Source organism: Polistes fuscatus, unplaced genomic scaffold (assembly GCF_010416935.1).
Source record: "Polistes fuscatus isolate 324 unplaced genomic scaffold, CU_Pfus_HIC Scaffold26, whole genome shotgun sequence".
Taxonomy (NCBI): Eukaryota; Metazoa; Arthropoda; class Insecta; order Hymenoptera; family Vespidae; genus Polistes; species Polistes fuscatus.
Window position 1 is genome coordinate 1517313 of NW_025113103.1, and position 25472 is coordinate 1542784.

The 25472-nt window shown below is 33.9% G+C and overlaps 2 protein-coding genes and 2 long non-coding RNA genes across 5 annotated transcripts; 2 read left to right on the forward strand and 2 right to left on the reverse strand.

The window, feature by feature from the left end:
* Positions 1 to 875: 875 nt before the first annotated feature.
* Positions 876 to 7367, reverse strand: LOC122518809. Of its 2 annotated transcripts, none has more exons than XR_006304154.1 (2): positions 6577 to 7367; positions 876 to 1487 (listed from the first exon to the last, which is right to left on the reverse strand). It is a non-coding gene; the product is annotated as an uncharacterized LOC122518809 (long non-coding RNA). The 2 variants fall into 2 exon arrangements; XR_006304153.1 differs by lacking the exon at positions 6577 to 7367 and adding an exon at positions 1567 to 1977.
* Positions 7138 to 7632, forward strand: LOC122518810. The gene is made up of 2 exons (XR_006304155.1): positions 7138 to 7222; positions 7325 to 7632. It is a non-coding gene; the product is annotated as an uncharacterized LOC122518810 (long non-coding RNA).
* Positions 7633 to 18920: 11288 nt separating this feature from the next.
* LOC122518812 (transcription factor 21) lies at positions 18921 to 20711 on the reverse strand. Its single transcript, XM_043637916.1, has 2 exons — positions 20388 to 20711; positions 18921 to 19138 (listed from the first exon to the last, which is right to left on the reverse strand). The coding sequence occupies exons 1-2, from the start codon at positions 20709 to 20711 to the stop codon at positions 18929 to 18931; spliced, it is 534 nt and encodes a 177-aa protein (XP_043493851.1). The 3' UTR covers positions 18921 to 18928.
* A 1894-nt stretch (positions 20712 to 22605) lies between these two features.
* Positions 22606 to 24560, forward strand: LOC122518813 (craniofacial development protein 1). The gene is made up of 3 exons (XM_043637917.1): positions 22606 to 22898; positions 22986 to 23376; positions 23466 to 24560. Exons 2-3 carry the CDS (start codon positions 23001 to 23003, stop codon positions 23987 to 23989), a joined length of 900 nt encoding a protein of 299 aa, XP_043493852.1. The 5' UTR covers positions 22606 to 22898; positions 22986 to 23000; the 3' UTR covers positions 23990 to 24560.
* The last annotated feature ends 912 nt before the right edge of the window (positions 24561 to 25472 follow it).

Consider the following 25472-nt stretch of genomic DNA (forward strand, 5'->3'; position numbering starts at 1 on the left):
TATCTAAATTCATTTTATTATTATTATTTATTATGTTAATTATTTATTATTATTTTTCTTTTCTTCCCTGATTATTTTTTGTTTTGTTTTTTTTGTTTTATTTTACAACTCGTGTAAACATTTTTTCCCACCAATGCGTTTAAATTTCTAAAGAAATATATTGAGTTAAAAAAGTATTATTTTGTATAGAAAAATAAAAAGGAGAAAGAGAGGAAGGATAAAGGGGGGGATGTAAAAGAAGGGTGGGGGAAGGGAAAAGGCGGGAAATCTCGAGTTGTCGAAGAACGTAGACTGCCTATAATTAGCAAGACGACGACGAAGACGACGAGGACGAGGATGTTGGTCGCGTTCCTCTCACCTCCCTTTTTGAGATCGCGAGTGGTGAAACTCAATCGAGTCTCTCTCATCTTCTTCGTCTTCTTCCACAGCTGCCCGACGAGTTGCACATTACACCGTGCAACGAACGACCCCAAAGCATGAGTCCGTGGTAATCGTGTGTTTCCTGCCGCATCGTGTTCGTCGTCGTCGTCGTCGTCGTCATCGTCGTCCTCATCGTCGTCGTACTACTACTACTACAACTATTACTACTACTACCACTTAAAACGATAGTTTGCGTAGGTATTTGCCTCGCGTGTACACTCGTACGAATAAATTTCCCTGCTAAAGGCACGAGTGCAACGTATTTGTGCAACTATATTTCCTATTTCAATTTGATCGATCAATTTTAAACGCATCGAATTTTGAGGTTATACTTCTTTTGGCGGGATTTCGTTCCGAGCGTCTGGAAAAACGACACCATGAAGTTTGTCGGTATTTACGACGCGCGTCAAAACGATTTCAAATATACGCCATGAAGTTGTCTTCTTCTCTTCTTCTTTTTGTCTAGGAATAAGTCACGAATTCAAATTCAAATCGTATTTATATTACATTCAACTCGTGGGTCATAAGGTAACCAGTGGACAACAACAATCTTTAAGATGCAAACCTTTACGCATAGAGTCAGTCAGGTACAACGTGTCTCTTCCTTTAAAGCACGAACACCGTTGGAAACGTGCTCGCGAGCTTAAAACACACATATATATGTGTGTGTACGTAAGAGAATATCTTTTCCACGTATGACGGGGATTGGAACGCGTTTGATTTGAAATACTGCGTGAATTAAATCGTTTTTATTCGAATAAGTATTTCAAATGATGAACGTATTATTAAAATTAGGACGAAATTTAGTACCCGATGCGTGTACTTGTATTTTTTTTATTTCTCTTTTTTATTTCTTTCTTTCTTTCCTTCTTTCTTTTTTCTTTTTTTCCCCTTTAGTGCTGAACACACGAAGAAAGCATGGGAGTGCCCCTCGAAAATTATTCCGTGGAGTGTATCTTGGCATCCGATGATTGTGCGCCAGAGGCTAGAGTGGTCTTTCGGAGTGCACGTGCGCCTTGCACGTGTTAGCTGTGGGGCGACCCTCCCGATTCCTGACTGCCTACAGACTGTAACATCGTATCAGGGCCACACTATAACTATATATATATATATATATATACTACTGGCTATAACTATATATAATACCGCTCTGCTTCACCACGAATTTCTCTCTTTCTACTCTTTCTATCTTTTTCTCTCTCGTTCTATTCATTGCGAGGAAATAACGCGACACGTTAATTGTAAACGTTTAAGCAGGGCTTCTCAATTGCTATCAATCCTCATTTTCATCGTTCATTCATTTCATCGTCGCATACAACAAATTTCTTGTATCCCTTTTTTTTTCTTTCTTTCTTTCTTTCTCTTATCGTTGCATCACGATTCGTTGCGCATAATTCTATTCGATAAACTAAGGTAAAAAATGAAAATATATTCGAATGTTGGGTGACAAGAATCAATGCCTAAAAACTAACGCGAACACATTCGCTTGCTTGCTTGCTTGCTTGCTTGCTTGCTTATTTGCGCAGCTGTTCAAACGGGCCGCGAAAATACTACACCGCACACCTCGCGTCGTCGTCTTCGTAGTCTTCGTAGTCGTAGTCGTCGTCATTCGTTTTTAAAATATCCGAGTCCTCGAGCGTGCGTGCCATGGCAGAGCAGAGACGTTTAAACGACGAATGCACACGCATTTTAGTTTTATGTTGTTGTAGTGGGTAACATACGATACGAATCGTCATTAACGCAACTAGATACGCGTCTCTTGACCCCCTTTTCTTCATCATCGTCGTCTAGGACTCCCCACACGGAATCTAGAGCAAAATCATATTACAAACGGAGCTTGGAAATAGAAACTTTCATTTTTATTTTTTATTTTACCATTATATTATATTATACTACTACTGTGAGATAACAAAAATCTGTGTGTGTATGTGTGTATAGAAATGTGTTTAGTTTTTCTCTCTTTTTTTCTTTTATTTTATTCGAAATTAGATACGCAACGTAGGTATCCTGTTTACTCGAATAATAAAAGATAACGAGAGAAGAGACTAGTTTCGTGTTCTTGTCTATCTTGCTTTTTTCAAAATCTCACTTCTCTTTCTTTCTTTCTTACCGGAAATTCCTCGTTTCAGGTCAAAGTGTTAACTTTGTATTATTTCTTCAAGACTACCCAACGTAGAAGTGTCGTTAGATTGTACTGTCATTAGCATGAATTATTTCCCATAGATATTTTTTCATTTTCTTTCTGATTTATGCATGTTTTTTTCCCATTTTTCGTGTCCATTTTACGTGTCCATTTTTTTGTCCATTTTACGTGTCCATTTTTTGTGTCCATTTTACGTGTCCATTCTGCGTGTCCATTTTACGTGTCCATTTTATGTGTACTTTATACGTCCCTGAACTGGACATTAATCCATGTTTCAGCGAATTTCTTTGCACCATTCCCCAGGTAAATCAGGAATGCTTCAGCTATTTCTCAGGTGTTCCGAAATACTTTTGTTACCATTTGGACACCAAGCTCGAATCGTAAGCTCGTCTCACGTGTTCCTTCCTTCCTTCTTTCCTTCTTTCCATCTTGAATTTTTCTACCCATCACCTTTCTTTCCTTTCTATCTCACGGCCATGCACAATAGCTGTGGTTTTAACCCAGAAATACGGACGAGCATCGAAGTAGCCATAAAAGTTGAATAAGCGTGTACAGGTATAGCTACGTCGGTGTGTTGCAACTGGGTTGGGGAGGGTGGGAATGGGGGAGGGAGGGGGGTCACGCATTACAGGGATGGTTGTGATGCATTCGACGAAATTTTTCTTTCAAAAGAAAACGAAGAAAACGTGCTTTTGCGTGCGAGTAACTTCCGATATATTTTAGAATCTCGAGTATTACTATACTTTACCTTTTGAATTACTATACATACACTTCATATACAATGTGTTTTATTATATTTTCATTCGCAGGAGAGATCATTAAAATGGGTGATTAAAAAAATGAAAAAGAAAACTAAGAGAAGAGAAGTGTTCCCTCGAAGGGTGGGTGGAATGGAGGGGGATAGGGAGGGGGGGCTGCAATGCATCGATGCAACGATGCAACGATGATTACTCATCGGTGAGAGCAGCACGTTTTCTCGTTAGTTAAAACGCTCTGAAAAGAAGTTAAGAAATTCTTTTATCGATTAAGATACCCTATTAACCCCTTGTCGTCGTAATTCTCGAGCGAAATAACCCTGCGGTGTTATAATAAATATCATGGTTGAATATTATGGAAAGTATCTAATGTGTATTATACGTAAAAAGCCAGGCGCATACGTTTAAAAAAAAAAAAAACACACGCACACCACTTGACGCCACTCTTCTTTACGTTGGATCGATAAGAAAACGTAAAACAAGGACCACCTCTGTTCAATTCTTTGACTACTTGTCAGTCTGTTTTCTATCCGAGAAAAAAGCTCCCCCCCTCTACTCCTCCCCCTCCCCTCCTCCTAATGTTTGGAGTCCGTTAGTTAAGTAATAATAACGTTGATTAAATTCGTTTCAATTCGAATCACATCATCGTTGCGAGAAAAGTTTTCTATCCTCCCCACGAAGAACTCTCACGACGACAAATTTTACGAGAGGTGGTAGCAGCCAGTCAGCCAGCCAGCCAGCCAGCCAGAGACGACCGGGTTGGTGGCTTTCACGTGTACGTTGCCAATATAGCCGCAAGGCTAACAGGTAAACCGGCCGGAGAGAAATAAAGAAAATAACTTTGCAAAAGAAAAAAATATCATGAAGAGCAAGAAAAAAGGACGAGAAACCCGAAAAAGGTAAAGCCCGGCGACGAGGGAAGAAGCAGAGGACAACAAAAAAATGATTTAAAATGTACTGGCTTGACTACCGGCTATGTATTTATATATATATGGATATGTATATTACGTTTACCATAAGATTTGATTGTATTTCGTGATGCTAAATGTTTTGTGCATTTAGGATTCTAAATTTGTTCATATTTTGTGTAACTAGGATTTCTAAATTTGTTCATATTTTTTGATGAGACTATACCGTTAATGTTTTATTTCGAGCAACGGTTAGTAAAAAAAAAAAAATTACGTTTACCATAAGATTTTATTGTATTTCGTGATGCTGAACGTTTTGTGCATTTAGGATTCTAAATTTGTTCATATTTTGTGTAACTAGGATTTCTAAATTTGTTCATATTTTTTGATGAGCCTCTACCGTTAATGTTTTATTTCGAGCAACGGTTAGTAAAAAAAAAAAAAATTACGTTTACCATAAGATTTTATTGTATTTCGAGATGCTGAACGTTTTGTGCATTTAGGATTCTAAATTTGTTCATATTTTGTGTAACTAGGGTTTCTAAATTTGTTCATATTTTTTGACGAGCCTCTACTGTTAATGTTTTATTTCGAGCAACGGTTAGTAAAAAAAAAAAAAATTACGTTTACCATAAGATTTGATTGTATTTCGAGAAGCTGAACGTTTTGTGCATTTGGGATTCTAAATTTGTTCATATTTTGTGTAACTAGGGTTTCTAAATTTGTTCATATTTTTTGACGAGCCTCTACCGTTAATGTTTTATTTCGAGCAACGGTTAGTAAAAAGAAAAAAAAAGATGACGAAATAATAGAAATAATCAAACGAGAATGAAACTAAAATTCATTTCGAAAGGTCATCGGTTTAATGTTCAAACCGAGAGTAGTAGGAGTATGTCGAGAAACGATGATCGATAAGGAATATACGTGGAAAAATTCAGCGCGAAGATGAGGAGAATGAAATGAAAAAAAAGGAAAAAGAGGAGAGAGAGAGAAGATGGCGTGCTAAATGTTTTGTGCATTTAGCATTGAACCTAGGATTTCTAAATTGGTTCATATTTTTTGATGAGCCTCTACTTTTAATGTTTTATTTCGAGCAACGGTTAGTAAAAAAAGAAAAAAAAGATGACGAAATAATAGAAATAATCAAACGAGAATGAGAAACTAAAATTCATTTCGAAAGGTCATCGGTTTAATGTTCAAACCGAGTAGTAGTAGGAGTACGTCGAGAAACGATGATCGATAAGGAATATACGTGGAAAAATTCAGCGCGAAGATGAGGAGAATGAAAAAAAGGCAAAAGAAGGAAGGAAAGGAGAGAGAGAGAGAGAGAGGAGATGGTGAGAGAAAGAAGTTGAAGGGGAAAGCGCGTTCGCAAAGGCGACCGAAGGTGGCTGGTCCGGTTGGTTTGGCCCCGTGGGAACGCGTTGGTGGCCAGCTGCACTGATTGCCGTGAGAGGACGTGACGTAGTTCTGTGTATGTGTTTATTATTTGTGTTTGTGCGTGTAGGTAGATGTGTGTGTGTTAATATAGATGTGTAGGTGCGTGGAAGCGAACCAGTGCGCGAGCAAACCTAATGCGCTTTTGCGCGTGTGCGTTGGGAGTAGGGGTAGGGGTAGGGCAAAGGGTGGGGGGGTTGCGCACATTCCAGAGAGGCGCCGGCCAGTCTGCGGCACACCTGCGCGTTCGGTTGAATCACGGCGCCTCCGACATAACTCGATCTTTCTCTTTCTCTCTCTTTCTCTCTTTCTCTTAGAGCTTTCATGCTGTTTTTCTTCTTCTCTCTTTAGCTGCAACAACCTTCCTTCCTTCCTTCCTTGCTTCTGTCCTTCTCTTTTTCATTCGCTAAAATGAGCCCTGCTGCAGTTCGTTCGTCTTTGTCGGGCTTAGTTCTATCTTTATCCGGCTTGCATTTATACCATTGGTTATAATTCGCTATCTCTCTCTCTCTCTTTCTCAGTTCCCTCCTTTTATTCTCGACTATACTGGTATACTCCATTTCGGTGCCGGTTCTCTTTCCTTGACTCCTTCTCCGATCTTCTATCTTCCTTTCCTTGATTGTACTTTCTATCTTTCTTTTTCTTTTTACACAAGTACTCTTCCTGACGGACCCTCTGCAGGAGGATCGACGGCCTCCCGAGAAAGCTAGCAAGCAAGCAAGGGGGCACACAGTAAGAGGATATGCACAGAGTAGACCTGATGTTACGTACGATCGGAGGCGTGCAGGTGTCCGTCCGTCCGTCCATCCGTCCGTCCGTCCGTTCGTTCGTTCGTTCATTCGTTCATCGATGCTACGCTAAGATCTAAGCTAACACTATCCAATCACGTAGCGAAAGCTACGAACAATCTCACCTGTTCAGTCGACCGATCAGACACATGTTTATTCTTTATATAAATATTCATTATTTTGGTTTTTTGTAAGACCATCTTTTCTCATTTTGTTCGTGTCACGTATTTCTTTCAAACACTCCTGTAAAATGTTATATCATCGTTCGCGTGACTTTATACGATTATTCGAAATTCGAATGATAAAATAACGAAAATTGTGTTGGTATCATCTGAAATTTGTTCTATGCGCACGAAATATTTAGATAGAAGTAGTTACTAGGAGTATTACGAGAAGAAAAAGTATATTATAGCACACGGTATTAAGAGGATAAGAAGGGAATGGTGTGTGGGGTGAGAGAAAGAAACACGAGACACCACGAGACACCACGATAATCTCGCCGGACGTGAGAGACTCGAGACTCATTCAGTGACGTGGGAACGCGTACAGATACCATTCATAAGTCGGCCCGTACCGGAGCTCGTACCGGAGAACTCACGAGCGTGTGTGTAAACGATCATGCGCCCGTACGAGAGGGTCGATCATCTGTCATTCGGTTTATTGTACAAACTTACCGAAGCGATAACGTGAAAGGGAAGGAGAAGGCTGGGAGAGGCTACGGGAGTAGTTGGTTCTCATCGATGATGGATTCCACGATGTGCCTTCAATTTTGTTTGTTTTTTCTTCTTTTCTATCTTTTCCCTCTAATACGACGATTTCTAATTGAATTCTTTTATATATATATTATCTTGATTTGTTCATGTTCGATTATAGGTTATACCCATCGCTAGAGGACCCATCGAACGAACGAACCCGCAGCCTTTCCTTCACAGCGTCGTCTCCTCTTTCTCTTTTTCTCGCCCAAGGAGCGTCGTGGGATTCGTGGGAGCCTGTTTTCCGTTGTTGCCTCGTTGCATCGCGAACATGGGACCCCATCGTGTTGTTGTTGTTGTTGTTGTTGTTCTTGTTGTTTTGTGTTGTACGACCACGGAACGTAGCTCGAATTTCTGCTTAAGATCGGAGACGATTGTCGTCCATTGGACCCTGTCCCAAGAATTGCCGAAATTCGGATAAGAAATAAGGATAAGAAAAAAAAATGTGGACCGTAGTATTAAATTGTTTAGAAAGTTGAATGACGTATACGTAGAATGCCATTATTCGTGTTAAAGATTCGTAGGTAACGAATGGACGTTGTTGTTGTTGTTAGATCATCATAAAACGTATATGTATATTCAAGGGTAGCTATGGATCGCATCTGCACTCGGTAGGGTACTAGGAACCCTACGAGAACCTTTTTCAAAACCGAGATCCCTGAGAAAAGCGAAGTATTCGTCCAGGTGTCGCGAATAACAGCACCTGGAAGTACTTCTGTTTACCGTTATTTTAGTTCGTGCTCGTTAAAGCATTTCCAAGCTTTCCGTCTCGAAAGACAAAGCGTTCTTATTGTTGGCATCAACTATTCTTAAACGTTTTATTATACACACACACACACATATACATTTTTAATTTATATAATATAATAATTTATATAATAATACACATTTATATATAATATATTTATATATATTTTTAATTTATATATAATAATAATTTATATAATAATAAATTTATATATTTTTAATTTATATAATATAATAATTTATATAATAATAAATTTATATATAATATATTTATATATATTTTTAATTTATATATATTTATTTATTGATTATGATAATATAATAGAGACACGAATTTGCAATGAATTTTTTTACAGTTAGATTATTTAAGTTTACATTTAAGAGAATAAGAAATTTTTAAAACACAGTTTTCTTATTTTTTGTTTTTTTTTTTTTCTTAAATAAAATGATGAACTCTTCAGATTTTGTATATCGTAAATTCGCACATTTAATGCACGTATATTTAATGATATTTAGCCATTATGTCATCGACTCATTTCGCTGGAACAATCAACGAGAACAGAACACTTGTGTTTTATTAGCATTAATAAGAACGCTTTATCGTGTTTCCGCTTGATGACGATTGAAGAGAGGAAGGGGGGGGGTGGGGGGAGTTATGGGAAATACGGATCGAGCTTTCGGGGTCGAGGTCATCGAGAAAATCCGGGAATCTGTCCAGGTGTCGCGTGAATTACAACAGCTGTTTCGCCCTCTTTTCAATTCATTCTTTATTTCTCTCTCTCTCTCTCTCTTTACTTGGAGAACTCGAGGTTTTCCCTTTGTAATTAATGAAATTCTCTTTAAAAGACACCTGTACAGAAGAGTCGGTCGCACAGGTGGCACTCGACTGTATTGCGATAAAGCCGAGCTCTCGTACAGGTGTACGAAGCAGGTAGTCGAGTACTCTGAATCGGGAACTTGCATTGGTTAAACTGTACGTCGGTGAAATCACCCTAAGATTGTTACGACTGTTTTGGTGATCACCAGCGACGACTTATGGGGCTCGTTCGAGATTACTTTGGACATTGAGAAAAACGTTCGCGAATTCGATAGAATCGTTGTTAAATCTTTCGAAATGCAACACCTAAGACAAGATTTATTTTCTACACACGTATCCTTATTTATTATTTTTTTTTCTTCCGTTTTTATTTTACCACTTTTATATAAATTGTTGGTATCAATGTTTTTATATTTCCCCATAAACAGATAAATAATTGAATTTTCAATTATATTTTGTGTCTCGGATGTGTTCGTAGAAGAAGGTGTCGTCGTTAATAATAATTATCGATTGCAGAAGATATTCGAAAGTATCGTGGAACGATCGATAACGTTTTTAGCAAATGTCTCCATTGTTTTCTACCATTGTTACCGGATAAAGCAAACGAGTCTTTCTTTATGGGTTGACCTCCTCGAAGGACGACCCGTTTCATCGACCGAAATGAGCGCTCGACTGTAAAAGCGGCCGGCCAGCCGTTCTTCTTCTTCTTCTTCTTCAGACGCGTATTTTCTACCGGGACAATTTGTTAAGTTCCACAAGGAGTCGATTTCGAAAAGTGCGATCGAGAAAAGTTTTACGAACAAAATCCCGTTCGATCTTTTACGATAAACCTAAGAAGAAAAAGAATTCTATTGAATAAATTCAATTGTATGCTCACACCTGCTGCTTCTGCTGCTGCAGCTTCTGCTGCTTCTGTTGCTGCTACTTTTGTCTCTTTCCAATCCAAATTTTTACTCTACAAAAATAATCTGCAAGATAGATTTTATTGATCCGATTATAAGTGTTTCTTACTGTTTGATCTAAATTTTCGACACTTCATTGCGATTAGATAAGACGTTTATTGCGAAGTAATTTTTGTCGACACTGATTTCAAGGATTTATATATAGTTTCTTTGATATGATATATATAATCAGTTTATTATAAGATTAGAAGAAATAACAATTAATTACGCATTGATATTTTATGCAAACACTTAAATGCCTCTATGTGATATTTGGAAAATTTGATAAAAGTATTTTAAAGATATCGTTTATCGTAATACATATTAAAGGTGTAGAAATACGTGTACCTTTTTCTTTCTCACGTAGAAATTCTCACGTGTTCGAACGTATTTTCTATTTTTTTCTTTTTTTCCTTTTACCCTAAAAGACCACCCAACACCTTCGGAATACCTTTCCTTACAAAATTCCATTGGAAATTATTTTCTTGGAATGAAACTTCTATTAAATCTGTGCTTCATTTTTAACGCGATCATTGCAATTATCATTCTATAAAACAATCCTATAATTTCTCAAATTTAAATAAACATTCAGTGCGCACAGAGACGGACAGATGGAGTCTTAGTTAGGTGAATCCCTTAAAAAAACTCTATAGGTTTTTAAACGATAAATTGAAAACGTTTAGAGCGTGTGAAAAAGTGATTGGTTCGTGGAGATTCGACGGAGGAGGAGTGGGGGAAGCGCGAGCGAATAGGAAATAGGGAAACGGAGTGAGTGGGGGGGATACGGTTCTATAGTACGTAACGCGATCATCTAATTAACATGAATATAATACAATACTATTATTAAAATAAATGAATTCCGCTTATTCCTGTGCTACCGTTAACAAACAAACATTCAAAACGATTATTCTAAGTTTAATTTCGTAAACATTCAGTGCACAAAAAGAGAGAGAGAGAGAGAGAGATAGACGAACAGACCTACATACGATCGAATTGATTGCCAAGCCCATTCGCAGTTAGGCGAATCCCTTAAAAAGACTCGATAGCTTTTTCCCGATCGATCCTTCTTTCGTCAGGCCTGTTCTCCTTCCTTTTTTAGCGTCCTCCGACTTTCATGACGGGGGAAGAAGAAGAAGGATAAAAAGGGAAAGAAAAAGGGAAAGAAAAACGTCTTAGATTCTCGGATATTTTGTAGTAGGCGTAGGCGCTTTCGTTTCACACAGTTGGTTGCTGCTTACGTTGTCCGTGTGTACTACCTGTTGCACGAGAGAGAAAGAGAAGCTGGATGTTGGACAAAGTGGTCTTGAAAGGAAGAAGAAAAAGAAAGAAAAAGAAAGGAAACAGAGAGAGAGAGAGAGAGAGAGAGAAAGAAGAGACGATACCACGTTCACTCGTCTCACCTTGCTCCTTCCTGATCACGACGACGACAACGACAACCACGACGACGACGACGATGATGACGATGACGATGGTGATGGTGATGGTGGTGATGGTGGTGGTCGTCGTGGTGGTGGTGGTGGTGGTTGAAGGGGTCCACGATCTTTCTTTCTCTCTTTCTTTGAGGGGGACAGGGAAGGGGGAGCCTGGCGACAGACTGGCGGGCGCGCACCTGCACTCGGCTCGGCCTCTGAGAGAGTCGAGGCTGCGAGCCATCGCTGCGAACCGACAATCAGGGCCGCATTTACTTCGATTCAACTCTGTTCGCTGCATTCCTCATTCCTTTCTATTCATTCAACTACGTTTTTGATTTTTTTTATTTATTAATTTTATATAATAATAATATATATTAATTTTATATAATAATAATAATATTTAATATATAATTTTATTAATTATCTTAATATTTTCTTTTATTTTATTTTATTTTTAAATAATAATGGATTGATTGTCCTAAGGTTTTGACTTTATTATTATTTATATTTATTATATATATATATTATTATTTATATAATATTATTATTATTTATATTTATTATTATTATTATTTATTATTTAGCGATCAATAAATTATTTAATATTAAATTTACACTCGGTGTAATTTTATTTTCTGTAGTATCTGTGAGAAGTATATTTCCATTGCAAAGGGTTATAAAAAAACATTCTTAAAATATGCACAAATTATATAAGAATAAATTAGTATTCATTTATTAATATAACTTTAATCAGTTTAGCGATATATCAAGTTTTTTTAAATATTAACGAGCTTACGCAATCCTTTTTTTTTTCTTTCTTTCTTTTCCCTTCTTTTTTTCCCCTCAACGCACACGTATGACACAGAAGAGACTCGATTTCTCCTCGGAAACTCCAAAGGTCTCTCTCTTCGCGTAGGAAGTTACGTAATGTTACGAAAAAAAAAAATCGGAGAAGCCTGTTCGTTAGGTTTACGACTGTGAAATCGAAAAAGGCGAAAGATCTTATTAAATCTCTTATTTCAAATCCTTTCGGGCATTAAGCGCCACGCAGGGACGCATCCGTTTGCTATTGAAATATATTTTTTCACGAGGATTGCAAATTATTTGATTGGCCCTCTAAGATTTATCATTTTTCAATTAATTTCATCTTTTTTTCTTTTTTATCAATGCATTTACGTATTGGAAAGATTTGCTGATGAATTTTTTTTAAAACCAATTTTTTATTTCTTCACTTTTTTTTTTACACATTTCAATGAAACATATATATATAGGAGAATATACGTGTGTGTGTGTGGAATTTTACACAGTGGGATAAGTAATTCAACCTTCGATCAATTTAAAAAAGAACGCAAGTAATCGTTACAGGCGAGACTCAATTAGCGTAATTAACTTGACAAAGGAAGTCGATAGGTTGTCGGTAAACGATCGGAACATAAGTGCATGTAGGTAGGCCAATGTGATAACGCTTATCTCGAGGAAACACGCAAACCGCTTGCTTGCTTGTTGCAGAGTTTGCATATCAATGATAATTCTTAAGAATTGTATATATTCTCATACAATATTCATCATTAAACATTAATAAGTTACCTAGTGTTAGATTTTTAATCGAAGTAAAATTTCACCAATCACGAAATACGATATAATTACAATTCAATTTCAAATTATACAAATTTCGATGAGAAGAATAAAGCTTGCTTGCTTGTTGCAGAGTTTGCATATCAATGATAATTCTTAAGAATTGTATATATTCTCATACAATATTCATCATTAAACATTAATAAGTTACTTGTGTTGTTAGATTTTTAATCGAAGTAAAATTTCACCAATCACGAAATACGATATAATTACAATTCAATTTCAAATTATACAAATTTTGATGAGAAGAATAAAGCTTGCTTGCTTGTTGCAGAGTTTGCACATCAATGATAATTCTTAAGAATTGTATATATTCTCATACAATATTCATCATTAAACATTAATAAGTTACGTGTGTCGTTAGATTTTTAATCGAAGTAAAATTTCACCAATCACGAAATACGATATAATTACAATTCAATTTCAAATTATACAAATTTCGATGAGAAGAATAAAGCTTGCTTGCTTGTAGTAGAGTTTGTATATCAATGATAATTCTTAAGAATTGTATATATTCTCATACAATATTCATCATTAAACATTAATAAGTTACGTGTGTCGTTAGATTTTTAATCGAAGTAAAATTTCACAATCACGAAATACGATACAATTACAATTCAATTTCATATTATACAAATTTCTATGAGAAGAATAAAGCTTGCTTGCTTGTTGCAGAGTTTGCATATCAATGATAATTCTTAAGAATTGTATATATTCTCATACAATATTCATCATTAAACATTAATAGGTTACGTGTGTCGTTAGATTTTTAATCGAAGTAAAATTTCACCAATCACGAAATACGATATAAATACAATTCAATTTCAAATTATACAAATTTCGATGAGAAGAATAAAGCTTGCTTGCTTGTTGCAGAGTTTGTATATCAATGATAATTCTTAAGAATTGTATATATTCTCATACAATATTCATCATTAAACATTAATAAGTTACGTGTGTCGTTAGATTTTTAATCGAAGTAAAATTTCACAATCACGAAATACGATATAATTACAATTCAATTTCAAATTATACAAATTTCGATGAGAAGAATAAAGCTTGCTTGTTTGTTGCAAAGTTTGCATATCAATGATAATTCTTAAGAATTGTATATATTCTCATACAATATTCATCATTAAACATTAATAAGTTACGTGTGTCGTTAGATTTTTAATCGAAGTAAAATTTCACAAATCACGAAATACGATATAATTACAATTCAATTTCAAATTATACAAATTTCGATGAGAAGTATAAAGCTTGCTCGCTTGTTGCAGAGTTTGCATATCAATGATAATTCTTAAGAATTGTATATATTCTCATACAATATTCATCATTAAACATTAATAAGTTACGTGTGTTGTTAGATTTTTAATCGAAGTAAAATTTCACCAATCACGAAATACGATATAATTACAATTCAATTTCAAATTATACAAATTTCGATGAGAAGAATAAAGCTTGCTTGTTTGTTGCAGAGTTTGTATATCAATGATAATTCTTAAGAATTGTATATATTCTCATACAATATTCATCATTAAACATTAATAAGTTACGTGTGTTGTTATATTTTTAATCGAAGTAAAATTTCACCAATCACAAAATACGATACAATTACAATTCAATTTCAAATTATACAAATTTCGATGAGAAGAATAAAGCTTGCTTGCTTGTTGCAGAGTTTGCATATCAATGATAATTCTTAAGAATTGTATATATTCTCATACAATATTCATCATTAAACATTAATAAGTTACGTGTTTCGTTAGATTTTTAATCGAAGTAAAATTTCACCAATCACGAAATACGATATAATTACAATTCAATTTCAAATTATACAAATTTCGATGAGAAGAATAAAGCTTGCTTGCTTGTTGCAGAGTTTGCATATCAATGATAATTCTTAAGAATTGTATATATTCTCATACAATATTCATCATTAAACATTAATAAGTTACGTGTTTTGTTAAATTTTTAATCGAAGTAAAATTTCACCAATCACGAAATACGATATAATTACAATTCAATTTCAAATTACAAACTTCAATGAGAAGAATAAACGACGATAGACGTTATTACAAGATTTATATCAATTAACATTAAATGATATGTACAATTGCAAACGACAATCACGTATATTTTCATTACTATTTAGCATTGAGAATATATCTGGGCGTGTTCGCGTGCAATCTGGCTACTACTTCACCGTAAATTACTATTTGCGATACTCGCAATACGGTATCTAATTTCTATCTCCGCTAATTTCTACTTTAGTTCGCGAACAAGATGATAGAATCGGGCCAGGGGGAGAGGAGGAGGAGGAGAAGAATTTACGCTTCGACATAATCCGTGTCAGAGTGCATTCACGTTCGATTACAACGAGGGGTGGGGTGGGGTGGGGGACTAGAGGAAGTGGAGAGGGGGTAGTGGCGGCATAGATTATTCATATATAAATCTCCGTTGAAGTGTCATTTCCTCTTAACGGAATCAATGGGAGAGAACAAAAATAAAAAAAAATGTATTCTTGGTAGATGTAACACAAACAGCAACAGCAACAGCAGCAGTAACAGCAACAGCAACAGCAGCAGCTGGATGATCGTTAACGGTACTATTTTCCTCGAGTGTCGCACAGCTGCGTACGAGGGGGAGGAAGAGGAGGATGAAGAGGAGGAGGGTGGTGATGGTGGTGGCTCATCATCGACGTCGAAAACAAAAGGGGGAAATTGGTGGACCCGCCGATTTCGCTACGATAATCGTTCGAGAGTTGCGTCGTAGTTGATAAGTGCGAGAGAAAGAGAGAAAGAGAGATTGCGTGACTCGTGTACTTGTTTTGCTCCGATAAGTTTATACCTCGTAGTTGTCTTTCGTACGTACAAACTCTTGGCACACCTCTGGGCACCTATCTCTTTGCGTATCATCGTGTGTATCATCGTGTGTGTAGGTGCTCGCCATACGTTGCCGATTATGTTAGACCCGTTGCCTTATATGCCGCTTCGTGAGTCCCATCAAATCCCCCCCCACCGCACCCCCCACTCACCACCCCAATGATCGTTTCGTCTTTTGAACACGTGTGCTCTTATCAAAGTTCATTTTTCTTTTGGTTGTACGATAACGCCGCTAACACTCGTACTCGTACGCGTACTCGCGAACCAACTCATTTCCTTTCGATTATTTTTCTTTTTTTTTTTTTGACGGTAAAAGAGAGTCTCTCTCCCATTTCATTTGCGTTCACTGTTATATGCATTATGCATTCGATTTTATTTCCATTATTCTTTAGTTTCAATGCTCTTTAATATTGTTTAATAATATGTGGAAGAAGAGAAGGAGACATCAAGTGGTGATACCGGAATGAGAAGGTTCGATTAACGTTAAACACAACTTTGTTTGATTTGTTTTGAATAATGTGTTGTATGCACGTATGTAAGTATTATTACGTGCAAACACACCAAAAGGAAATTCAGGGCAACGCTCCGATGAAACACCTGCGTGCGTTACCTCTCGTCTCGCTCGAAATCACAAGTTAATGAATTTTCATTGAACATCGCATCGTTCTTACAAGAATGCTATACTATAATAATGTATTATCATATATATATATATATATATATTTGTGTGCGTGTTGTCTTGATTATTTTTTTGATTTATTTCTTTGATTTATTTCTTTTTTTTTTTTTTTGTTAATTTCGAGGGTAGATCGAAATCAAGAAAAACTCGCGTTGGTGTTTTTTTCTTAATCGACGGTAATACGTCACGAAGGATGTTGTAACGAGGTCGAATTGTCCTTGGTGATTTCATATACGATTTCCGTGCTTTTACTCGGTTATGTAAAAGCTTTTTTATCGAGTGTGTTTCTTTTTTATTTCGATGAGCGAAGATTAAGAAATTCTCAACCACCTCGAGTACAAATGTTAGACAATGTTTTTTATTTTTTTTTTTTCTTTAAATAAATACGTTATACGGCAGACCAATAAATAATTGCACGCGTGTAAGATTTCTTTAAATATCTTTATCGTGATCAGGTCAATAAATTATTAAATGGCATTGGAATAATTAAATTCATTCTAAAAAATATTTATATGAGGTGCTGCCATATTGCGTTACGTGATCAAATGATTATGTAGAAATCAATAATAATAGATTTCTCTTTCCCAATCGGTAATAGTACTGACTGATTAACATCTTTTAATTCGCTTTATTTTTTATGTATATCTTCTTCAGAAGGATTATGCAACTGTCGCGATTTAATAATAATAAAATATAATAGAAGTTAACGTGCGAAGTCTGTTATTAAATAGTTACCGTATATAAAAGCAGTACTTTACTATCTAAATGTTTTAAAATTATCAGTCGTATATAAAAAAAGTTTGTATGTTTTACGTAAAGATTTCTGAATGATTAAATTATTATTTGTCTTAAAAATATATTGTACATACTTAAACTTTAACATTTTTACCTAAATATGAATGAATATGAAGACGATTATTTAATTCAAGCGGTGATTAGATAAGCTACTCGAGTGAGCCACTATAATGGCTCAAGGACCTGAAAAAAATAATCGCAAAAGCCACTTTAGTGGCAGGCCGGCTAAGGACCATATCGGTAATTGCAGTGCTCTTCCTTTATCTTTTCGAGCGTCGGTAACTACCACTGTCGGTAACTGCCACTGTCGGTAACTGCCACTGTCGGTAAATGCCACCGTCGGTAAATGCCACCGTCGGTAATAGTAAACTTAAAAATTTTTTTACTCTACGTCGTTAATATTTTGTATTTAGGTTCCTGACGGTCAATATTATTAAAGTACAAACTCTCATTAAAAACGGTCGATGTTTTATAAATAGAAATCTATTATTACCGACGATCAGTTACCGACGGTGGCAGTTACCGACGCTCGAAAAGATAAAGGTAGAGCACTGCAATTACCGATATGGTCCTTAGCCGGCCTGCCACTAAAGTGGCTTTAGCGATTATTTTTTCCAGGTCCATGAGCCACTATAGTGGCTCACTCGAGTAGCTTGCTTACTCACTGTTTGAATTAAATAATCGTCTTCATAATCGTTCATATTTAAGTGAAATGTTAAAGTTTTAGGAAAAATTATAATTAAATCATTGCTACTTTGGCGTTGCAATTACTTGGCAATTAAGTAATAGAAAATAAGTAATTAAAAAATTATAAAAAAAAAGAAATAAAAATTAAGTAATAGAAAATAGGTAGAATATTAAAAATTACTAAAAATAAGTCTCGTATCTCTTCTTCATCGTTCAATAAGTGTAAAGGTGCAACCCTATGGTGATGCTTGACTATTATTTATTAAAAAAACAAATTAAAAACTTTTCTATTTTGTAAAAATAAAAAGTTTTTTCTATTTGAAAAAGAATTATTGTATATTAAGTATAAAATATGAAATACACTTTTTAAATGATCTATCGCATATCCTAAGAGAAGTATTATAATATAATGTAATATTTTGTTCATCGAAAAGTGAAAAGAAAACAGAGGGGAGTGGTAGGGGGCTGTTATACAAATGTGAGAATGATCATTTTTAGGGGTGGGAGGGGGAGGAGGCGGTATGTTGACGCGGAAAGATGTCAAATGAGATACCGACGGTTTTGCTCGATTTGTCCTAGAAATAGGATATATTATTTTAGCATTAGGTTTATACAAAAGGTTCTTCGTACTTTGTTTATTTAACTTTGAGTCCTCTTTCCTTCTTACGTTACCGTATCCTTCTTTTAGTTTCCGGATATACAATACATAACTCTCATGCAAAGGAGGACAGTTATTTAACGATATTTATTATTTCGTAATAGTTACGAAACAAATAATAGATTTATTTTCAATTGATAAAGATATTTTTTATTCGACTAGTTCGTTAGCTTTGGTTACATTTACAATAATAATAATCATTAGCGATATGTGTGTAGGGATGATTTTTATATATTAAAATTAATGTAATAAATAATAGAAAAATGAGAGAAAAGAGAAAAGAGAAAATAGAAAGAGAAGGAGAGAGAGTGAACACTTTCGTATAAATAGATCGTAAATTGCTTTCAAAAATATCTTTCACATCATAAAATATATTTATTGTTTAACGATAAGTTTAAGTATTTGAAGGCACGGCGGTTTTCGTTATCGATGAAATATTTCGTATCATTTCGTTGGAAAAATATAAGGATTAGAAATAAGAGAATTGTGTTTCGTGATTGTGAGTATGATTATGGCGCATCGAAGTATTCTGATGTCCACCGTGATGAAAGCCTTGAATATCGTTGCTTCCTTGCTGTCCCCGATACTGATTAGAACTAGCAGAAGTCGAGGATGACATGTTACAACTGTTGTTCATCAACATCGAGGCGTTTGTTCCTTGGATAGCAAAAGGCCATGACTGTTTGTAAAATATAATACAAAGAATTTCATTATTTTTTTCGTTATAATTATATTATAAATATTATATTATGAATATTGAACAAAAAATTGTGTACCTAGAAATAATTTTAATATATATTTATTATTATCCTTTTTTTCTTTTTTTTAATATTAAATTGAAATAATTTTAATATATATTTATTTAATATATATTTATAATTATTCTTTTTTTTTTTTCTTTTTTAATATTAAATTGAAATAATTCAATGAAAAATAAAATAAAGATATTTCGCTTTATAAACGAATGAATAATTCGTCGAAACGAATGAAATGTTTGAATAAGAAAAATGCTGCTAAAACTGTTTTATTCCATATAATAAAACAAACATTATTCTTCAAACAACGGAACAAAGTTAGAATTAACGGCAGCAAAGGGTATAAGTGGGAGGTTTTAAAGTGATTCGATCCACCTGGAGAGACATAAACAGAGAGGATGACTTCGAAAACGACGTTTGCCGTCGCGACGCCGAATGGATCCACCTGGCGTCTTAGCGTATTATTCTATCGAATAATTATAATAAAAAATAACAAAAAAACCTATAATGATTCGTTTTAAATAAGCTGCTAACGTTATTATTTTCAATTTATGGGGAAATATCTTTCATTGGTATGATATAAAATTGATATAAATAATAATTAATGAATTTTTGTATAAATTACCAAGCATGATTGATTAAATTAACGTTATTTATATTATTATTAATTATTAAAAATGTGTTAATTTGTTAATAAACGTGTTAGTAAACTTTATTATTAAAATTATATAAAATTATTATATATTATATATTATTAATATATATGAAAATATATTTATTTTTATAAAATATTATAATTTATTATATATTAAAAATATAAATTATAAAATTGATATAAATTATCAAGCATGATTGATTAAATAATTTTAAAATGTGTTAATTTGTTAATAAACGTGTTAGTAAACTTTATTATTAAAATTATATAAAATTATTATATATTATATATTATTAATATATATATTATTAAAATATATTTATTTTTATTAAAATATTATTATAATTTATATATTATTAAAATTATTATAAAATTGATATAAATAATAGTTAATGAATTTTTGTATAAATAACCAAGCATGATTGATTAAATTAACGTTATTTATATTATTATTAATTATTAAAAAAATGTGTTGATTTGTTTTGAACGGTAAAAAATGTAATAATGGAAAAACTTACCAAAGTCAAGGATAACGATCTCGTTGTTTCTGGATTAGAATCACCGTCATCTCTAAGAATGGCACGAAGATGAGCGATGTATGTTGCAGCAAGACGAAGAGTATCCAATTTACTGAGTTTCGTATCGAAAGGTACCCACGGTAATCGACTTTTCAATCTGACGAATGCTTTGGATAATACTCGCATTCTCGCTCGTTCCCGAGCATTGGCAGCGTTTCTCGGTGCACGATTATCCAAATCTTCTTTGCTAAATTTTTCCTCCGAAGTGAATTCTTCATCGTCGCATTCCAACGACGGTGTCGAAGCTCGACGCTTCCTCGGCATCCTTCCTCTCGATGATCCACAAATTTCTTCGTTGAAATATAATTAAAAAACAAACAAAACAAAAAAAGAGAACAAGAAGAGGACAACAAATATCCTCCAAATTGTATCTTGTGTCGTTCGCGTTTATTTTGTATTTTTTTGCGTCGATCGATTGCAAATGTCGCGTTTGTTCGTTTTATTTTATTTTTTGTTTTTTAAAGAAACGTAACTTTTGTAGAAAAATTTCGATCGGTCGGGACACACCGCTTACGCGATACTAATTGTCAGTTTAAGTGTATCTCCAAAGCGATGAAGATAAAACAGGGAGAAACTTGGTGAGGAGAAGCAAAGAGGAAGAAGAAGAAGAAGAAGAAGAAGAAGAAACAGAAACAGAAGTTGGTGGAAAGAGCTACGAGATTTGTGGTATCCTGAAAATCGGGCGGAGCTTTCGAACTCGTACGAACCTCCTTCTTTAAGCTTCTTCATCCTCCTCTTCGCGCTTTTCGAATGCTTTCATCCAATAGCTTTGTAGGCTGTGTCATCTGGAGCCACCTGGAACATCCTTCTATCTTATAGTTCGTCTTTATACTTATTTTCCAACGCGCTACTCTTCCTTTTTCTACGATCAGATCTTCTTTCTTTCTTTCTTTTTTTTTTTTTCTTGTTTCTTTTCTTATTTCCGTTCTCCTGGTACTTCCGATAAATTTTCCGTCCGATTTGTCTTCCCTTTTTTTCTTTTCGTTCAACTTTAGAATAATAATAATAATAATAATAATAATAAAAATTAAATATCATAATCGATCTTTTGATACGCAATTTGAAAAATTGATTTTAATTTTAATATTTTTTATTGAATAAATATCTCAATATTTTTAATATTATATTATTTAAATAGAATTTCTGTTGAATTAAATATGATCTTCTCTTCTTCTCTTCTCTCTCTGAGAGAGAGATTTTTTTTTTACGTAAATTCTTTTTTCTAACGAAAAAGTCACATAACGTTAATCCTCCTGAAATCCCTCGTTGACTGGCAGTTAATCGTTTCGTTGGAAAGTAGGATTTGAAATGGATTCCGTAATATGAGAATTACAGTGACCCCAGTGAACTCTCTGTTAACGTCTTAAAAAGGAATAAATTATTGCTCGACAAATTTGTTAATAATCCCTCGCAATTTGAAACGTCTTGACCTTTCTTCGTTATGTATAATCGGTACAACGATTTTAATCTCGATATATAGAGGATATCTCACAATTATTTAAACACGAGTTCTGTTAAATATTTTTTATATTCTTAATGATAAGAAAAATATTAATGGTATACATATTTTGATTGATTTTAAAGAAGGTACATCGTGGAATACAAATTTTATTGTTAGATCATTTTTTATCAATTTTGTGTCAAGATCGTCACTATTTTGTATTCAGTAAACTTACATTCTTTTTCTATTGCACCTGATAGCAGGCAAAAGGAAATACATTAAAGTATAACATTATGCATAAAAAGATATTTTATAAGAATAATTATTATGATGATAAGATTTAACGATCGTATTTTTTTAATAAATAATGCATGGGCAAAATGCATTTGTAGTCCACCTTTAACTATTCATCTTTTGTTTTAATATTTTTCTATTCTTAGATTTACGCCTTTATTTCTTATTTTAAATTGACGCGCGGTTATTAATTTATAATTTTTCATTTACCATATATGTAATATTAAGGGTTAACTGTAATTGGTTGAATTATAACCTACATGCATCTCCATTGGTTCGACACGCATAAGAACTGCAATGGTTTCATGTTGAAAACGATCCAATCAGAGAGGACCTATATAGGATTTCATATCGATATATTCGATTATCACGTGACTATTCTTAGACTTTCGATTGGTCGTACAGTCGCATTTTCAACAAAAGATGGCAGGCAGTACGCTCGAACGTCGTCGAAATACGTGCTCAATGTGACTAATAGAAGTAATGTACATTTTATGATTCCTAACAGTATACAATTTTAATCTTTCTAGTTTCTTTTAAAGTAATATTTTTTGCTTACTTTTTTGAAACAATTGATTAACGTGTGTATCATAATTATATTAATTAATAATACGTGTGATCGTAAGAAAACTTAAGTCATATAGTAAGGAACGTTCCCGAACGTTGAATATTGACAAGATTTCTTGAATAAATATCTCCCTCTTTTTCGACAAAATGTAAGTAATCAAAATAATAATTTATATTTTTATCCACATTATTGTATATCAAAGTAAAAATATTTCACCTAACCTATGATTACCTAGATTGTACACATAGAAATGTCAAAAGAGCATGAACTACCTTCTGATTCTGACGACGACGACGAGGATTATGTTCCTGATGGGGCTGACAATGAACCTGTATCTGAAGCGGATTCAGAAGGTGAAATAGAAAGTGGACCGGAGGATGAAAACGATGAGAATAAGAGAGAAACCGATAAGACGATAAGCAGAAAGAGAGGGAAACAGACTGTTAAAGATAAAAGTACTACAAAGCGTAAGAAAAGAATAAAGAGAAAATTAAAAGAAGCAGATGATTCGAAAGAAGAAGAAGAGGATGAAAACAAATCCGAGACAGCGGAGAAGAAAGAACTTACAGAAGAAGAAGAAAAGAAAAGAGCGGATTCTTTGTGGGCAGATTTTATGAAGGATACCGGTAGGAAATTATTGCTATTAATTGTTTAATATAATTTTCTAAAACTTTCTTTATATTTTATTCTAATATATTGCGTATTTTTATAATAGCTGTAGCTTCGAAACCCAAACAGCAAAGTCCAATGAATGGACCGAAAGAAAAATCTTCTGCTTTAATTAAACCCAAAGCGGAGGAAAAAGTAAAGATAACAAAAATCTTTGAATTTGCTGGCGAAGAGGTAAAAATAGAAAAAGAGGTGTCGGTAGATTCTGCAGAAGCTAGACTATCCTTACCATCCGCTGAATATTCTACGAAAACAGATGCCTGTACTTCTCCCGCTGGAAGAGGTAGAGGAAGAGGAGGAGGAAGAGGAGTTATTAAAAGGGGTGGGTTGGGAGGTATTTCTTCTGTTTTGGGGCAGATTGGAAAGAAAGCTAAGATCAGTACATTGGAAAAGTCTAAGCTTGATTGGGACAATTACAAAAAGCAGGAAAATATAGAGGAAGAAATTGTAAATCATAATAGGGGAAAGGATGGGTATTTAGAGAGACAAGATTTTCTTCAAAGAGCTGATCTACGACAATTTGAGATTGAAAAGAAATTACGTAATACTAGTAGACGCAGTACACGATAAGTCAATGGTACGATGAGATAAAAAACATGGAAAGAAAAAAAAGTAATGAATTCCAATATTCTCAGCTTGCCATTGTCAGGTACCAATTATACGCATTTAGCTTAAACAATTACTGTGTTTATGGGAAATATCGTCGTATTTCGTTTAATGCATAAGAAAAATTTGCCTCGCTTGGCTTGCCAATCAGCTAAATCAGTTTTATGGTAGCGATTGACAACCACATTTTTTAAAAGAGACTGATCATTCCACTGTATCGAGACTAATTCTATATGTATCGTGTAATAGTTTAATTTACTTTTTGCGAGCATATGTCTCGTTCTGTCGTATCATTAAAAAACTTCGCATCGAAGCAGGATACTTGAAGCTTGATGCTTCTCTTACCAATTATATTCAAGTTATACAAGCTTCAAATTATTTTACTCAAGTGTAATACAATACATACAATAGTTCAACAAGGTAATGTAAATAAGAGTTGGCACTATAGAAAATATCACAAAATTACCTAGTATCAGGAAAAATGATGCGTGCATATGGTAGAATATGAACCGTAAATATACTTATTTGTATCTGATATTGATTTATTGGACTATCACGATCACTGCCTCTGGCGAGTCATGAAGAGTACGTTATTTTATTTATAGATAATCATTATATGTGTATATAGAATCACAAGATACGTTATGAAACATAGTTACATTTATCACAGCTACTTTATGTTTTATATGATCTGCTAAAACGTACAGACTTTATTTGATTTTTAATTAATAGGACAAAAGCAGAAGACGGTCTAATGACATAAGTAGTTTATATATAGTGGATAAAAAAAAAAAGTATTTACACACCTTATTTTGCATCCGATCCAAAATTTATCGATTAATGACTTTTTCCTTGCAGTTCTCTATCATATAAGTTAGCATTATGGAAAACATTTCTCATAGTTTTTTTGGCACCAATGATTTAATTATTGAATATTTCTTTCAGAATTTGTATTTATGGGTGCCTTGATTGTCGTTTATTTTTTTTAGTACCAGTTTCTTTTTGTCTTTTGATAATATATATATAGTACAGATAAATTATCATTATATATTGAACGAAAAAAGTATAGTATAATCCTTTTAAAATTTTGTATATTCGAGACAAGTGATTCTTTCATTTATTCTTTTGTTAGTAGCATTACTTAAATAAAGCAAGGTATGCAAATACTTTTTTTATCCACTGTATGACATGTTCAGCAACATGGATTCCGAATAAAACTTAATTTCAATTTTTCATGTAACTCAGGTCATAGTTTCTTAAATGTATTAACTTTGCGATATATTATCGCATCATTATGCGTCAAAATACTTTATGTTTGTGGACTTATTAACGTTATGCAATAAAGATAAAGAAGAAACATTCAATGTCAGCGATCTATCGAAAGTGAAAAGTTGGAGATAACGTTTGGTCATATACAAAAATTGATACCTCTAGATATAACATTGAA

Bases quoted from the DNA above. Each gene is read 5' to 3' on its own strand.
- LOC122518813 (XM_043637917.1), top strand. From the start codon at position 23,001: ATGTCAAAAGAGCATGAACTACCTTCTGATTCTGACGACGACGACGAG. The intron at 23,377-23,465 runs GTAGGAAATTAT...TTTTTATAATAG, and splicing joins AGATTTTATGAAGGATACCG to CTGTAGCTTCGAAACCCAAA.
- LOC122518812 (XM_043637916.1), bottom strand. From the start codon at position 20,711: ATGCCGAGGAAGCGTCGAGCTTCGACACCGTCGTTGGAATGCGACGAT. The intron at 19,139-20,387 runs GTAAGTTTTTCC...TTTTACAAACAG, and splicing joins GATCGTTATCCTTGACTTTG to TCATGGCCTTTTGCTATCCA.